Below are 12,623 nucleotides of genomic sequence, written 5' to 3' on the forward strand. Positions count from 1 at the left end.
TACAGCTACAATATATATATATTTATATATAAATACAGTCATTATGATATATTATATTTATACAATCTGAAAAGTAATCCGCTGTAAGATTTTTTTCTTATTTTTGTTATGAAGTTTTTAGGCGAGTCTATCTTGGTTGGTCTCAAGGGCTTACATTATATGTTATAGATGTGCCTTGTTAGTCTGACATTTAAAACACAAACTATTCTATTTTTTGGTGTTTCCATTTATTCTAGCAGCCTGGAATAAATCCGGCATATAAATTTAGCTATTCTCATTTTTCAAATAACAAGGCTGCTAATAATTAATTTTTCCTGCACTATGGCAGGACATTCCTATATTTAATCTCCATCTTGACCAGCCAAACAGGCAACATCTTGCAGAAGGATTGTGATCAAGTAGAATACATAAACTGTGCTAAATTTGAATATAACTCTGCATATAGTAGAACTGAGAAGTTCTTTCATTATGTGTATATTATGTTATGCACAGACACACAGATCAGAGTAGAGTAGCCTCCATAACCTCATCTCACTTGAAGAAGAGAAAGCCTTACCCTCTACTTGCTTGAGGGCCTAATTTTCATACTCCTGTCTTATTGACGTTTTCCATGCATGTACAATAAATCTTTAAATCGGTTCAATAATGTGAAAGCCAAGACAAAATCCATAGCAGCAGCATTCACGCACTTAATGCTTTTCTTACACCCAAATTGTACTATGTAGGTATAATTTAAGGCAGGTGAAGTGAAAATTATCTACCTGATATCTTCAAATATCTTGTCATTTCACAATAACCATATCTTCCTTCATAATTTCCTTCTGTTTATAAAATCTAAAAGTTTCTCCACTCAGAAACTGGTGTCCATTATACTTTTTAACGTTATATTGCTTCGTTATATGAAAACGTAACACATATAATATGGTTTCCCGGCACTTCTGAAATATTACACTTCCACTGTTTTTATTTGAGCTCCATGAGTTTCTTTTTTTTTAACAAAAGGTTGGACAATTTGCCATTCATTCATTCATTCGTTCTTTACGACATTATAATAAAATTAAGACGTACGCAGCAATGTTGATAAAAAAAAACAAAACTAAAGTTAGATGAAGACATTCTGTCCTGTATGCCACTAGTGCTCGGACGCACTGAAACAAGTAGAACCACAACACATTACTATATGACATTTACAGACTCAAGCGGAAGGAGAGCATCATTTATTTTTCTGTCTGACTCCCTCACAGGTCTGTTCCTTCAAACTGCTTAAGGCCAATCAGTCACCAGTCAAGTCACGATTAAATCCATGATTCCAATTAGGAGACTACCTAAGTCATTAATTATTCTTCTACAATCTGCCAAATTTGGCTGAAGCTATCAAAAAGTGTTCAAACCCCTTTCTACCTTGTTTATGCCTGTGGAAAATGAAAACACGGTTGGTGCGCGTGTGTGTGTGTGTGTATGTCTGACGCATTTTCTAAAAGTATTTTTTTCTTTGTAAATTCCGTGTGATTTGTTGTATGTAAATAATAATCCAAAAATATTTACAACATGTGTTATAATTCTTGCATATTACTTGCTTTGTACACATTGTGCCATACATTTTGTTAGCTATATTTTTCCCTAGAAAATATTAATATAGTTATTATAGGCTGCCCAATATTGTTAATTTCAGAAATAAAATTAGATATTTAAGTATGTATTTTAAGACATAACAGAGACGAGAGATTTCATACTTTCAAAATCCAGATAAAGGATCCAGCACAGTAACATAGAAACACCCATCCAGTTCAACCTCGCTGTTGATCGAGAAGAAGACCATTTCCAACTTCTCACTGGACCAACAAGCTATAGCTAAGCATGTCCTTATAACCCACCATATGCCTGTATAGTATATTCTTCTTTACTAAAAAATCATTCAGTCCATGTTTAAAAGTATCAAAAGAATTTGTGGGACCTCTGTAGGTAGTAAATTCCGCAGATTTATTGTTCTTTCTGTACTTTATCGTTATAATAAGTTCCTTATTTGCCACCAGAACATACTAGCAGGGTTTCTGTCCTTCATGGAAGTTTGATATTACACCAAGTACTCCATTAATTATGGAAGGTTATGTTTGCAAGAAATGTTGCTGTGGCAAATGCTTGTTGTGGATCTTGGTTGAGCCCACGACACCGAGAACATTCTAACATGAAAAGATATAGTAAACTAATTTCCAAGAGTGACGTTAACTCAAAGCTACTAGCAGTGTTGCTGTACATCATCGCATGCACAGACCAAAGCCACAGATACCGATAAACATGCTATCATAGTACCAGATCGTTATTTTAGGTAATTTTGCATCATAATTTAATTAAATTAACTTTAAATATTGTGAAGATTACAGTACGGATTTCTTTCAGTTTTACGTGCCTCCTGTGCATGAACGACCTTTTCTGATGATTTTCAACTTACTACTTACTACTACTACTACTACTGTGTGGTAGGTGGTTGGAAACTTTTCAGCTCCCTATTCCCTGCTTTGATGCAGGGCTGGAAAATGACAATGAATTTACCATTCCTAACACATCCCCCACTGTGGCAATTATGGAAATCTGTTCTGGAAATAAAATGCTACTATAGCAGAGATTAGCAGCCTCTAACACTTCCGATGCCATTTAGGAGACATTATCAACTAAATAGTGTACTGCGTAGAACCTGATACTAAGAAACTATATTGTTCCTTCTTGCAAATGTCTGTATGAGGAGAGGAGGATGGGTTGGAAAACCGCTAGCTCTACCCCAAATGTCAAATTATTATTCTGTTTATTGTGTTAAATAATGCCTTAAAACCAACTAATTTGCCTACTAGCCCATGTGAAGCTGTAAAGGAAACACAATCAAACTTGCAAAACCACCCACAGGGCTTAACACTAATCATTATAATTAATTATTAATTAATTAATTAAGAACATAATTATCAAAACAGCGAAATATTATCAAATAAAATATACCTTTTATTTTAAATATCCATTAAGGCAACCAGTGCCAGAAAGACAGCACATAGCCTTTGTAATGATCTAACTCCTGAACTAAAAATTGCTATCTCTAGACAACTGCTATCTCTTTACTTTACTGAGAGGGTGGTGGATAAGTGGAACAGCCTCCAACCAGAGGTAGTAGAGGCTAATGCAGTAAGGAAATTTAAACATGCATGGAATTGGTATTTTGCTATCCTGAATCTAAGATATGACCCGAGCATTGATTAAGGTTTGAGCCTTTATAACGGACATACTAGATACGTTGAATGGTTCTCATCTGCCATCAACTTCTATGTTTCTATAAATAAGGGGCAAGATAAAACACTTCAATTTGCCGAATAACATTCCTGGCCTTACTGCTTTCCACACGAGAACGCTCAAAATGGCTATTGCTATCACTTACCAACCAATTCTTGTGCCTGTAGCTTCATTACTGAAAATATTTTTAGATGATGGACACTCAACATAGGCTCACACATATTTTGTCCTAAATGGATAAATATAGGAGCAGGGATTGACCTGAAGGAATGTCACTTAGCTAATGTGTTCCTACTTATTTAAGCGTTTGGCCTTTATAAATCAGTTCCTGAGCGGAAGCAGGTGACTGTCACCAAGAGGAGGAGGAAGATTTACTTTGTACACAGAATTACTGAAAATCTAAGATGGTTTCCGCTGACTCAGTTCGACCTTGTACAAGGTTAACATATATTAACATGAACATTGTTTAATTAAAGGGGCTGAGGCAATAACCCGAGTTAATGTTCTTGCGTTTGTGCTACACTGCATCTGGATCAGAGCCTGGCAATGCATGGTGACAACTATAGTGCAGACTTTATGCTTGTGCATTAAGGAGCATCTACTGTCAAAACATGATAGTCCTAAAAAATATCTAATGATCAACTGCAATAACAACAAATGCACCAATGACACATTTTCTGTGTGGGCTCCAGGGCCATAACTTCCACAGGGCAAGAGAGGCAGTTGCCTCAGGTGGCGCAAGGTGACGAGGGCAATTGAGTTTCCCGGAGTCAATGCCTTTTTCTGAAGTCAATGCCTGTTTCTTTTTTGGAAGAGGAATGGACATTAGCACAGACAGGACCTCTGACCGTGCCCCAGATGCCAAGAATCCTAGTTATGGCTCTGGCGGGCTTATCAAGTGTGAAGAAGTATGAACAGGAGAGTTTATTTGAGAGAAGAAATGTTGGAACAGCGGTTCATAGTCTAAAATGAGGGCTAGAGGTTTACATGCAATGTAAGGAAGTTTTATTTTACAGTGAGGGGTAGGTAAATTTAACAGCCTCTGGTGGCAGAGGCTAATACAGTGAGGGAATTTAAACATGCACAGGATAGGCATAAAGCTTTCCTGGTTGTAAGAGTCTTACATCAGGAAATAAAAGGCAGACTTAGGTGAACGGTTCTTATATGCCATCAAAGTCTAGGTTTCTATGTGACTGGAGCCAAGTCTGCTGAAGCTTCTGATCCATTTTAGCAATTTTACTTTCATCTATAACTAGGTGTATCAGGACTTTCCTTACGCTGAGTCTTCCAAGTCTGGGTTGGAGCATTTCTTGAGGGAAACATTTTCTTTGTATTCAAAAAAATGAGTTTGTCTCAGTCCTTGTATTCAATGAGGTTCGGCCAATATTTGTTGTTTTCAGAAATCCCATTAGTTTGTCAGGTTGCCATGGAAACAATAAATAAATGCGTAAAAGAAGTTGAATAGGGACTCTGAGACCAATGGATGGAAGAAATAGGGTCAAATTAGCTTAGAGTTATAGGGTTAAGGTTAAGGATAGTAGTGGATTGGTTAAATTATCTCAATGAAATTAATTAAATCAATTAACTAAATTAATTAATGATCTTAATTAAATAAAAACTTTAGAGAGTTCTTGTGAGAAATGGTAGACTGAGGCTCACCGAGTCTCACACAGAAGAATCTCACTCTGTAAAATGCTCAGATGCAGCACAGCAGTGTCACATAAAGCAGTCACAGTGAAATGAATGGATCCCCTGCCTGCTCTGCTCTTATATAGGCTCTCTTCATTAGTAGTCTGCTTTTTTCTTTGCTTTGAAAGATGCAGCACAGCCATTGGACAAGGCCTCGGCATGATGTGACAGGAGTGAGCTGATTGGACAAACGAAGATCAGCTCACTCAATGTCTCTCCTCTTAGTGCAGGCAAAATAGTGAGATTCTCCTCCTAGTAGTGTAGTTGAAATGGCGGCCGCAGCGATGGAACAAATGAATATATGAACAAAGATTGCAGTATTGCGTACATTCTATTTTTGTTTCTTTCGTCCAATGTTGCATTTGTTCCTTTGTTGCAAAACATTTAATTTGAGCATGTTAACGCATTTGTTCAAAAACAAATGCGCAAGTCTGTTGACAACTAGGTCAGCTTGGTTTACCTTATCCCAAAAATAGTCATCCCAATGAGGAGAGGGCAATATTAAACCCTATAACAAAACATTTTAAGCATGCTTCTGGGAACATTGCTTCTTCAGTATCTTCAGTTCAGTATGGTATTTTTTGCTTCATTACATTAATTATACATATATGCTTTGCAGGCATTCATACAGTTTAAATATTCTTGTTAACAAAATGTATAGTAAATGCTAATGCAAGTGAAATTGTCTTCATGTCACATCCCTAGAAACACAATTTCAAATGAGTTTTGCCTTTAATGGCTTTATTTAGGTTTTTTATTATTTCATTTATTTATCACTGTACAAGTGTGTAACCAAGCCACACATAACCTTGCCACACATAAATCTTAAGTTGTGGTAGCATTTTAAATGAATAAGCATTCTATAATAGCCATGTATTAAATAACCTGTATTGTAATTTCTTTATTCAACATAAAAAAATTCTGCTCACTACATCACGGGTGATTGATTGTTTCTGAGGTGACGTTTTAAAGGGGCATTTTAATTTAAGTGTACAGTAAAAGCAATCGTCTTTTACTTAAACCTTCTATTTTCTGTGTGTCACGTGGTTGGTAATGAAATGCGCTGGCGACTTGGTCACACATCAGCTAAGGGCATTGTTTTGCGAGCTGGTTTTATTTGATGTAATGAAAGCAAAGTGAATGGTTATTGGATTTAAATGTGAAGTTTATGCGTTTGCGATGGGGTCAGATAAACACTTTAAAGGGGAAGAAAAGGACTATCAGAACCACTTTCATTCTTAATATCTTTCTTCACATATGTGTAGCTGTGATATTAATTGACTGTGGCTTTTAATCTCACAATGCTATTAACTGAGTTTGTTTTGCATATCTCCAAATCCAGTTTATTGATTATTTTTTTCAGTAAACACATAGCTACAAGACTGAACGTATTTAACTATTAATTTGCACAGTTTAAGATGTAACCTACTATTTGATTGTGTGTGTCCTTTAGGAAAACAGCAAACGACAGAAAGAAAAGCTGTGCGAAAATTTTGATTATTTGTATGCCATTCTTGAAGAAAGGAAAAGTGAACTTACGCAAGTTATCACTAGAGACCAGGAAGAGAGACTTGAACATGTAAAGTCTTTAATGAAAAAGTATGCTGATCATTTGGAGAACGTTTCAAAGATTGTGGAATCGGGAATACAATTCATGGACGAGCCTGAAATGGCAGTTTTCTTGCAGGTGGGCACTATAGTGTGAATAGATATATGTTTAAGCCAATATGAAAATCCCTACTGACAATATAAATATAATACATACAGGAGAAACCTTTCATAAGGTACCTCTCTAATGAATGCTACATAGCATTTCAAAACAAAGTCTGAAGAGGCCAGACCTATTTGATGCCAATTATGTAACAAAATATATATTTTTAAGATTTATTGGAGCAGGGCAGTGTTAAAATGATGCAGGGTCTACTCTGACTTGCTATGAGGGCTCCAACTACTACAAGACAAGAAAAGCATTTTGTGGTTACTAGGACTGCTATGGTCACACAGGGGCGAATCCATACCCTGCCCTCAGGAAAGGTACTCACACTAATACACACACACACATCCAGATACTCACACTAACACAACCAGACACAAATACTACTGCATAAAATAATGGAGAAGATCCTTCACAATTTTACATTTACAACTCCCTTAATCCGTAGCCAAAACTATATGTGTGTTGCTGTAGTTCAACATCAAATGGTGGGTTGTAAGTGCCAAGTCATGTCTTCAAATGAAAAGGAATATAGAACATGTATATTAGAAAATGGATAAATGTGTATAAAATGAGGCATATGTCATTCCTTTTTTAAACTCATATTGTACCCATAGCCATTGATTTACATGCACACTTAATGTTGTATTGACAGGATTTGAATTTACATTGGTTTAAACAATTTGGAGAGTCATGATTCCTGAGCCACAGATGACTACACTAGTTAGAACAGAACATTAGGAGACTTAAAAGCCAAATATTGACACTGTAGTTAGAACATTACAGCAAAGTGGAACACATTAGTCAACATTAAAGAAAAACACAATACTATAAGGTCATAGATCAACAGTAAATGAATGAAGTCACAGACCAGATACAGTAAAATGTCACAATAGAATTGATGCATGATTGATTAATGTTTGGTAAGGAGCACAAGAAAACCAATATAGTAAAAGGACATGTCTGAGGCGGCGCTAGGTCAGAATAGGTAGGAATATGGATAAATAAGAAAAGCTATAAGGATAAAACAATCAATATAATAAAAGATAAGCTGAAGGTCAAAGGAAATAAGAAAATTGGTGACAGTAAATAATGGCTCATACTTGAAGGACATAATGAAATCAGTTTAAGGACAGTTTGTTGAAGGACACAGGTGATTCATTCTAATTGGTGATGGCTCATTTGTTAAAGACACAAGCAAATCAGTCTAATAAAGGATGGACAAATGGTCAAGGTCTAAACATCTACATATAAATTTGGGATCCAGGAACAATGCTGCAGTGTGGTGAACTACTGACCGTGATGCCAGGAATCACACTCCTGAGCTGGGATTAGAAACCACAGAGCATGGTTTAGAACAAAAATGCAGCTCAGTCAACACCCCTACCAGTAGCGGCAAGTCAATCATACCAAGAGGACTAGGTTGCTAACACAATATTACAATACATAAACATTTCAACATTCACACCAGAAAACAAAAATGGAAACATTTAAGTGTCTCCAGACAGAGAAACTGTTTATATGAACAGATCTGCTCTTTTATTATTTGTGGTTAGACTTTGGTTTTCTGGTTAACAATTTTATAAATTGCTTCATATCAAAGTAGGATTATCAATGTTAATAGTGCATATTAGTTACTCCACAACTAGTGTATTTAGGGAGTAATTGCAATGAATTACTAGAGTTCACGTGTCCTCTGCTTCATACAGCACTTCGGAAACAGTGGAAATTTACATTTCTGTTCAAAAAATTAATTCAATTAAAATAGTGTGAACTATTATAACAATTTGTTTTATAAATAATAGTTATAAAATAAATCTATGCTTTTGCCATCTTCTACATACTTCCTGCTTTTATAGTGGGCTACTCAACCTTTTTTGATTATTTGTATGCCATACGCAGGAGAGGTTACACCATAGTCCCCCATGGGCATTTAATTAAGTGTATTTGTATTATTTATTTAATATTGAAAATCAAAATGCTCATTACCAGCACTGAACAATATTATCATATACTTTATGTGCCATGCAGTGATTTTTTGGGTATATCTGCTGAACGTCACATTTTCTATAGTAAGTTAAGTATGGCATCACTGACCTCTACACAGAGGTCTACACAGACAATAACTTACGGTCTCCTTATAGTCATAACTATTTAAAGTCGCAAACCATATTTATGTCGCCTCCTTCAGCTTCACCACGTCGATCATATTTTGACCGTGCTTGTAGCTGCTTTTCAGAATAATGTTTCAATTATTAACAAACATTTATGTAATTACTTGCAATTTATAACCACTTAACTAAATTCATGAGTCTCAGCTGGTAAAAATGTCAACCTAAAATGAAAAAATGTTCCAAGGTAAATACGCAGGTCTACGTACATTGTTAATTTATTTCCCACAAATGAAAGGATCATATAATAACTTTCAAGCTTTATTTTGCCATGAAAGTTTATTTAGCCAGTTCTGTAAGATTACGACACACCACTATTTATTTATAAGTGTGAAAATATTTGCTTGAGGTACCGGAGACTTAGAAAGAACTACTATGTTTTCAAACGGTTGATTCTACAGCTCAATCATGTCCACTCTGTGTTTGAATGCAACAATACAGAGTTTTTGACTATGGAATCTAACATGCTTTTTGAGAACTAAGTGTGTACCTAGCTCTTGATGACTGTAGCTCGATCATTTTGATGGTGGAAGAGACTCTGCTTCTCCATGTCTTCTAAGGGAGCAGAGTAGATTCTGAATAGCTCAAAACATCCCACCTGTTTTTTTTTATGTTATATATGCTTTAAGGCAGGTAATATAATCCAACCCTGTGGAGTTTATATATTAATTACAAAAATAAAATAATAGCACTTAATAAAGTGTTAATAATCCCAGAGTTTAAAAAAAAATGTAAAAAGAAACGGCAAATGTAGCAGCTTTTCACAAATAAAATCTAATTTATTTAATATATGTTTGATTTAAAAAAACAGTTGATTATTTATTCGCTTGTGAAAAGCCAAAATTGATGTTTTGACTTTTGTTCTCTTCACAGAATTCCAAAACTTTACTACAAAAGTGAGTAATCTGTTTTAGTTCCTCATTAAATGTAATCATACGCGCTCTTTAGCATGCATCTAGAGTAATCCCTGTCATTGTACATTTTTAGAATCACAGATGCTTCAGTAGGATTTCAGATGGAAAAGGTACCACCTGGATATGAAAGCATGAATCATTTCACAGTGGACCTTAAAAGAGAAGAGCAAATATTACGAGAGATAGACTTTTATCGAGGTATGCAGTATCTTTTGTAGTGCTCTAGACTGTTTGTTGTCCTGGCCAAAAAGTAGACCATTGATAACTTGGAATTCCTGTGTTTTGATCTCACCAAGAGGATAAAGCTGTGTGCCATAAGCATTAGTTGCACTGCAGATCATTTTATATATTACCATGAATAAATACATTTAAATATTGTTAAAATACATACATTTAATTTAATATATTTATTATTTAGCCTTTCATTTAAAGGTTTATAATTGTGTGTGTCTCATCATGGATGTGTAATTGTGTGTCTGTGAGCATGAATGTGTAATTGTGTGTGTGAGCATGTATGCATAAGTGGGGTGAGATGGCGTGTGTGTTAGAATGAATGTGTACGTGTGTGTTAGTGAGCATGAGTAAGTGTGTGTAATTTGTGTAAGTGTGTTTACATATGTGTGCCAGAGTGTATGTAGGAAGGGAGCCAGGGGCAAAGAAGGCAGAGACCAGTTGTTTGGGGGCCCTGGGGCAATTTTCGCACCAGGGCCCTGTGGTTTCTCGATACGCCCCTGGATGTAACAATGATGTTAGAATTCAGTAGCTAGTTATGTCCTGTGAAATTTTATGATGTTCATTCATAATCAGAAGATGAAGAGGAGGAAGAGGAGATAGCAGAGGGTGATGATTCAGAAGAGGCCCACACAGAATCATCTGGTGAAGAAGATTCTGGACAGCCAGTGATACAGAGGCCTGAACATAACGTCGAGCTGATTAGTATTCCTGAAGAAGTACCTCCGTTACAAGAAGTCAGCCTAACAGCTCCAAGTCCTCCCACTCCTACGGTAATACAATTTTACCCTGTATAAAAAAGGCTTCATCTTGAAATGTGTATGAGTTTTGTGACAATGGTGTTGAAGAAATAGTCTTTTTTATAATGACTTTGCACACGGAAGAACAATTGATATATTGGGAGTAGATCCTGCATTTGGTGTGATTTAAACAATTTAATGACGATCCAGCTTTTTCCACTAGGCCCGGTTCCACAATACTGACATCTTACTGTGTGGTTAGTTGCTGATATTTAGATTTTGCTGTCATTTTGGCACTTGATGTTAAACAAACAACCAATGTAGTTCAGAAAGTTGACAAGCAATGTCTCTAACTGTATGACAAGTTAAATGGACACATGCAATGTGAAAGATGGCAGATACTGCTATCTTCATGGTACTGAAGGCTCTGACTCTGATACGAAAAGATAAGAGTGCGACCCCTGCCACTCTTATTGGTGTTAGATGCTACTGCCTGCTATGATTCCGGTATCTGATATCGTATGCTGCTGCTTCTTTATTACTTGATGGCTGATGGGTGGCAGCTCTGATGCTGTCAGTTAATGAAGGGTAAGTGGCTTTTTTATTTGGGTAGTTCATGGATGATGAATATTCTGAGATTCTTCATGGTGTATAATTATTACAGTTAATTGATTTTTTACTTTTCTTGGCTATTGATGATTAGGGTATACATTGGTAATAATTACAAGGCCTGTTAGCTTTCTGTGAATATTTCTACCACCCTAGTCGCATTGGCATGTAATAAAGAAATGACCATTTAAGTGAGTGCCAGCGGCAGGTGGTGGATGTTTCTTTTACATTGTCATCAGAAATGTAACTCCATCTCTAAAAGTGTCCTTTTCGGATTCTTTAAGAAGAGCTATCTGGGCCTTATTGTACCCAGTATGATAATGCAATACAATATTAATCATGTGCAAAAATCTCTCCAATCGATGCCCTGGTATTTAATAGACCCGACATCTGCCCTTATTATTAAAGTCTTCTCGCAATGCTTGATCCATCTTGGTTCAGGCAGCGGTCTATTTAGGATCTACCTGCCAGCGTCTTGCTTGCACAACGTGTTTGTTCTGATTGCTGGTAAAAGACTTTATATCTTAGCACTCCACCCCAGAAGGACACAGGGTGCTGGGGATGAGATATTACAAAGACTGTACTGACTAGCTACAGAGCTCAGTCATGAAAATGGGCCAGTTACAGGAAAAATCTCTGATGTTCCCAATTACCAAATTGAAAGGCAGCATACCAGGGATGTCGATAGCCCCATAGGAATATCTTTCCCAGTTAATGCAGCTCTGAACCTGCTGCACAACATACACAGCAGGATATAGGATGCAAAACAAAATGCAAAACACCGAATGCAAACCTAAAACCATCAATACAACAAAAAATGTGTTTAAAACATCTTACTGTAGAGAAAACACCGGAGATGAAAATATTTGCTGACTACCTGCTTTCTAGGCAAACAAGAAACTTGTGAGGAGGCAGCAAACTCCTTCAGTGTCTCTGATTTTACTTCGCTTTCTTCGATCTGGGTCCTTTGTCTGCTGTGCTCACGTCATTCTGACATTCGTATAATCTTCTAAACATTATTTATGCGCTTAAATTAGAATTTTAAACTTGAACATTGAAACTTGAAATATATAAAACAAGCCTTTCTCGTCTCAGGACCAGAAACAAATAATCCTCTAGTCCACAGTTTGGTGGGTGTGTGAGTGTCTGCTACATACATGTTCAGCATTTTAACTTTTTCATTATATCTAGTAACAGTTTCTTTTTTCGTAGTATAGCTTGCACCACATGCATTAGCCGTATAAGAACATGGGTTGCATACCAGAAGATAACCTTTTGTTTT

The 12,623-nt window shown here is 36.2% G+C and overlaps 1 protein-coding gene across 1 annotated transcript in view; it reads left to right on the plus strand.

Moving 5' to 3' along the window:
- LOC149305446 (tripartite motif-containing protein 55-like) overlaps window positions 1-12,623 on the plus strand; it is a 48,724-nt gene that overhangs the window by 24,953 nt on the left and 11,148 nt on the right. The window contains exons 5-8 of the mRNA XM_089477512.1: window positions 6,416-6,649; window positions 9,721-9,743; window positions 9,835-9,959; window positions 10,569-10,765. Of these exons, the coding sequence (XP_089333638.1) occupies window positions 6,416-6,649; window positions 9,721-9,743; window positions 9,835-9,959; window positions 10,569-10,765 (579 nt within the window). The remainder of the gene's footprint in view (window positions 1-6,415; window positions 6,650-9,720; window positions 9,744-9,834; window positions 9,960-10,568; window positions 10,766-12,623) is intronic.

Source organism: Sceloporus occidentalis, unplaced genomic scaffold (assembly GCF_023333645.1).
Source record: "Sceloporus occidentalis isolate IW3139 unplaced genomic scaffold, rSceOcc1.0.p SCAF_11, whole genome shotgun sequence".
Lineage (NCBI taxonomy): Eukaryota > Metazoa > Chordata > Lepidosauria > Squamata > Phrynosomatidae > Sceloporus > Sceloporus occidentalis.